Source organism: Crocodylus porosus, unplaced genomic scaffold, assembly GCF_001723895.1.
Source record: "Crocodylus porosus isolate Cpor-Errol unplaced genomic scaffold, CroPor_comp1, whole genome shotgun sequence".
Lineage (NCBI taxonomy): Eukaryota > Metazoa > Chordata > Crocodylia > Crocodylidae > Crocodylus > Crocodylus porosus.
In genome coordinates this window covers 15,921,797-15,927,120 of record NW_017728907.1, presented here as the reverse complement: position 1 = coordinate 15,927,120, position 5,324 = coordinate 15,921,797, and the positions used below count along the sequence as shown (strand labels likewise).

Here is a 5,324-nt window from a genome sequence, read left to right as displayed (position 1 = left end):
AATTGTGGAGCCCAAAACTGGACGCAGTACTCCAGCTGCGGCCTCACCAAGGCCAAGTACAACCAGAGAATGACATCCTGGGATTGGCTTGAGAAGCATGTATGGATGCAAGCCAGTATTTTGCTCACTTGACTAGCTGCAGCATCACATTGATGGCTCATGTTCATCTTGTGGTCAATGATGACCACCAAGTCCTTTTCGTCTGTAGTGTTAGCCAGCGTAGCACTGCTGAGCCTATAAGGTTCCTGCAGGTTTTTCTTCCCAGCATCGAGAACCTTGCATTTTTCAGTGTTAAACACCATCAGGTTCTCACCTGCACATTTTCTGAGCCTGTCCAGCTCAGCCTGGATTGCCCTCCAGTCCTCAGGTTATGTACGCTTTACTCCAAAGTTTGGTGTCATCAGCGAACTTGGCCAGTTCGCTTCTGATACCAACGTCCACATCATTAATGAAGATGTTGACTAGTATAGGCCCAAGGACAGAGCCTTGAGGGACCCCACTGGTCACAGCATACCATGACGATGGACTTCCATCAACTACCACCTTCTGGGTCTGACTATGGAGTCAATTCCCCAGCCAGTGGATTGTGGTGAAGCTGAGGCTGCAGTTGGCCAGTTTTGCTAAGAGGTGATCATGGGATACCAGGTTGAAAGCTTTTTTAGAGTCAAGTTATATGACATCAACCTCTTCTCCTGTGTCCAGGTGATAGGTCACCTGGTCGTAAAAGGAAATGAGATTGGTCAAGCAAGACCTACCTGTAAGAAACCTGTGCTGGCTATCCCTCAGGATGTTGCCATCAGCCAGTCTGTTAAGAATGGCCTCTTTGATCTTATCTAAGACCTTCCCTGGGATAGAGGTCAGGCTGATGGGCCTATAGTTAGCTGGATCTACTTTCCTCCCTTTCTTGAAGATAAGCATCACATTGGCTTTCTTCCAATCTTCAGGCACTTCACCAGAACACCAGGAGTTTTCAAAGACCCGTGCCAGGGGCTGGGCTATGATGCTCGCCAGCTCCTTGAGCACCCTGGGGTGTAAACTGTCAGGGCCAGCTGACTTGAAGGTATCCAGCCTCTCAAGGTGTTCCTTCACAAGGTCAGCATTAATGAAGGGTAAAGAATCTCCCTCACCCGGGCCTTCCTGCCCCGTAATGGGCAGGGGCATGCCTTGGTACTGGTGAAAAACTGATGCGTAGTACCCATTTAGCAAGTCGGCTTTTTCCTAGGCGTTGGTTGTCAGTTGTCCCATCTGGTTAAGCAGGGGTTCAATGTTGGCCTTGCTTTTTCTCTGGCTCCCAACATATCTAAAAAAGGACTTTTTATTGTCCTTGATACTTGTAGCTAGTTGGAGTTCAGTCACAGCTTTGGCTTTCCTGGTTCACTCCCTGCAGATCTGGAGCAGTGCAGAATATTCCTCCATGCAGGTGGATCCAGTCCTCCATCCTTTGTAGGTCTTTCTGTTTAGACACAGGAGGTCCGCCAGTTCCCTGCAGAGCCAAGGGGGCTGCCGTGTCCTTTTGCTGCCTTTCCTCCACGATAGGATAGACTTTGCTTGTGCATGCAGGATAGCTCCCTTGAGAAGCAACCACTCATCTTGAACTGCCCTCCACTTTGGGTCATGTTTCCTTAGGATCTTACTGACAAGCCTCCTGAGCTTGTCAAAGTCAGCTTTCTTGAAGTCAAGGACTTCTGTATTGCTGACTGACTTGCCAGCTTTGTGGCAGATGGTGAAAATGATCAGCTTGTGGTCACTGTCACCCAGCTTCCCTTCAATTGTTAGGTTGCTGATTTGGGTTGTCCCCTATTGCCAGCACCAGGTCGAGCAGTGCTTTACCTCTCGTCAGCCGGTAGACTTCTTGAGTCAGATAGAGTTCATCCACGCACAACAGAAAGCTTTCTGACTGTTTGGATTTGGCTGAGCGCTCTTCCCATAAGAAAGAAGTCCTTCCAAATCAATATGATTGCTATTTACAATACAAATACATTAATGTAGCTATGTTACTCATCTATAATTGATTTAATGCAAAATTCTGGGTTATTTTTGGTGAAAATAGGGTATTGGGCCTTGGTTCAGGAATCAATCCCCCATTTATAACATTGTTCCTATGGGAAAATCAGTTATGAGTTACGACATTTCGACTTAAGGCATGGTTTTCAGGAACTAATTGTGTCGTACGTCCAAGGACTGCCTGTAGTTTAGAATTTAGAAGCTAAGCAAAATTGATATGTTTGTCTCTCATAGTGAAAAACCTGACCTAAAAATTGCACTATGGAGTTAGTATGGAGACAGACTTAAATCTAGTTTGTTTTACCAGGACCTTCTGTCGCCACCCCTCTTCCCCCTGCCCCCCATATGCAGTTCTGTCTCATACTGAGACAAGAAGGAACTGTATCAGTGCAGAACAAGCAGGCAGCATTAAGGTCAAGGGAGACCTAATCCTGGCTTTTCAGAATGAAGCCAGCCAGAAATACACCTTGTCTCTTCACCACTGGAAGAAGGGAAAAAAATAGATAGCTGGGAAAGCAAACAACTAACTGCTTGCTTTACAAGGACATGTGAGAAGGATAAGGAAGGGATTTGAAATATGTTTTTTGGAGAGGTTTTCCAGATTCCCATGGACATAGCCTCTGTCCTGACTACCCTGGCAAGATCCTGTTCAAGCTCTCTGTACCTTCCCCCACAAACTTTGGAAGACAAGTTTGGGGCCAGCCCTTACAATCAGGAGCAGTATCACCCTCACACTAGCAATTCCATTTCTGCTGCGAACAAGGAGAACAGTTTACCATGGGATAGTATACAACAGTAACTGGCAACTGGCTCCTCCATTTCTTTACTTATTTCTGTATAAAGTATTCGGTGCTAGGGTAACTACTAGAGATGCCTCCCGCACTGTGCCCTGGCTGCTTGCAGTCAGCTGTTGGAGTAGGAGGAGGGAGGGATGGTCAGGAGCTGAAAACAAAAAAAAAAAAATAGCAGCAATAATAGGGTACCTATTGGCAGAAGGCCTGAACTACAGAAATAGGGAATCACCACCTGGTGGCAAAAGAAAGCAATTACAAGTCTGAGTCCCAGGTGTTTACATGCCCCAAATCCATAGGTATGATGACGTATGTGGCGGTGACATAAACTAAACTATGTCCTAGCAGCTTTAGTTTAACATGCGAAAAAGACTTTTAAAGCAGCGAGAAATCCTGCTTGTGCAAACACAAATGCAGTTGCAGTGGCGTAAATAAGAAGTCCTGTGTCGTGTACAAATGTCCCTGGAGATGCAGTTTTACCACCTCTGAGGATTTTGTATTCTGAGATAAATACCTTGCCATAAACTTTGCTGTACAAAGATACATCTCTGATACATGCATTTCCATTATACTGTCTCTGTAGTGTTAGCAAGAGTAAATCTTCAAGCCAAAGCCACTCATCTAAAGGGTTCCTTTACTCCCTCTTAGCCATCCTCCTAGTGGGTTAGAAGAAGCAGAACAGAGTGGTTGGCAAGGGAGGGTTGCTTTCCCTCTGACAAACAGGAAGACAGGCAGGAAAAGGAGGTGGTAGTCCTTGGTTGCACTTCCCAACAACACAACCAGCATTCAGGGGGAAGTTATTTGTGCTTGCTTGACTAGTAGTACCAAATACTTTCTTAAGCCAAGTCATACCCAAGGATTAAATTGGTGCTTTCCTAATCCCTCTTCATTCCTGTGCAGTGCAGATCATGCAGGCACACAAAAAGAAAAACTAGCATGACTTTTACCAACCTTCTTGAACACCATAGAAAAACAACCCCTGGAGATCCATTTTCCTTCTTGTGTCTTACTTTCCTTTTGTTCTTTGTAGGAGTGGTGGTTTACTGCAAGAGAGCCGATGGAAGACTTATGGCTGAAGACAGCTCCGGACTTTCCCACATGGGAAGGAGACCTGTCAGATGCAGAAATTAGAAAGATCCATAGGACCAAATACCTCATGAGGGCACCTGCTTTGGATGTAGACAATCCTTTCCCAGAAGAAAAGTAACATGAAGTGGCCTCTTCAAATAGCCTGCACTGCCCAAACCAGTAAGCACATACACTGTTTCTCTACCACTCATGGAAATGCATGTTCTCTGCAAAGTCCTGTTTTTGCCCATCTTTTCCTTTGGCAAATTTAGGCAGTATGGTCTAGCTGTTGTGTTCTTAAGAGCATTTATCAGCACTGTTTAATAAACTCAGCAGGATCTCAGTCTTTTATAGTAATTTATTTCTTGAACAGAATCTAGGGGCATAGGCAGTAAGTCTAATTCATTTTGAAATAGAAATTAAAAATAATTTTATATATCTTCTAATTTTAGTTCACTTAGGACCAATGTTCAAATTCTCTAAATAGCTAATGGAAATGCCCACCCAACACAAAACTTTAGGATATCTCCAGGATATCCCCAGATGGTGCTGTTTGTATAATTGTAAATTAATAAAATAGATGTAGTTTCTTATACATACTACTTTGGATGAAGAGCTAGCCTGTCGGTGAAGATTCCAATTCACCTGCTTTCAGCTCTGCTTCAGGGATGTAGCTGCTGCTGCTGTCTCCACCTTTAGTTTCTGAATGGAAACAAAGGAAAAGAAGAGGGGAAGTTGAAGGCAAATATTGAAATCCCTGCATGTGATTTACTGAGAAACTGACGTGATGGGAAAACTTGTCATTGAAATTTTGAATCTCTAAAGATGCCAACAGAACAGCAATGATCAAAACTGATCCCAAAAGAGCTCTGCAAGGGCAGCAAAGCGGAGTTAATTTTTTGGGGCCTCAGGATGGTTTTTTTAAGCTATCACTGTTCTAAAAATAAATGTAAAAAAGTAGAAAATGGGTTTTTTAGGTTTTTTTAAAGTCCTTTAGAAGGCCAAAAAGGGGTCAAAGCAGTATACCTGTGGTGTTTCTTCATCATAAATTAAGGATAGCCTTTGCTGAAGGGGCACAAAGAATTTGAGAAAGCAGCAGAGCCACCTTGTGGCCAATCTGTAAACTGAATGTAAGGGTAGCTCATGCTCAGAAATTCACAAATGAGGTGACAGGGTGCCATCCTACCCTGTTTTCTGCCTACCTTGGGTGCTTGTCCACATTATGATTTGACTACGTACATGTGACGAAGAGTGATGAAAAATTGTCATGGCATCACCATGTAAACGTGCATGTGTTTTTCATGGCAGATTTTGTCTGATCGTGGCGTTAGACAACCTCCGATGTATTTTAATTTGATCATGGCAAATTGTTCCAGGAAGCTTAGTTTTATCATGACAATTCTGTCACATGTACATATCGTATACAGGTAAATTCACCACTTTGTGTTCTGACAGCCCTTG

The 5,324-nt window shown here is 43.9% G+C and overlaps 1 protein-coding gene across 1 annotated transcript in view; it reads left to right on the top strand.

Moving 5' to 3' along the window:
* The window catches only part of ADCY10 (adenylate cyclase 10, soluble), a 64,337-nt gene extending 59,866 nt beyond the window's left edge, over positions 1-4,471 (top strand). The window contains exon 35 of the mRNA XM_019530847.1: positions 3,826-4,471. Coding sequence (XP_019386392.1) covers positions 3,826-4,002 — 177 coding nt within the window. The 3' untranslated portion in view covers positions 4,003-4,471. The remainder of the gene's footprint in view (positions 1-3,825) is intronic.
* Positions 4,472-5,324: the final 853 nt, after the last annotated feature.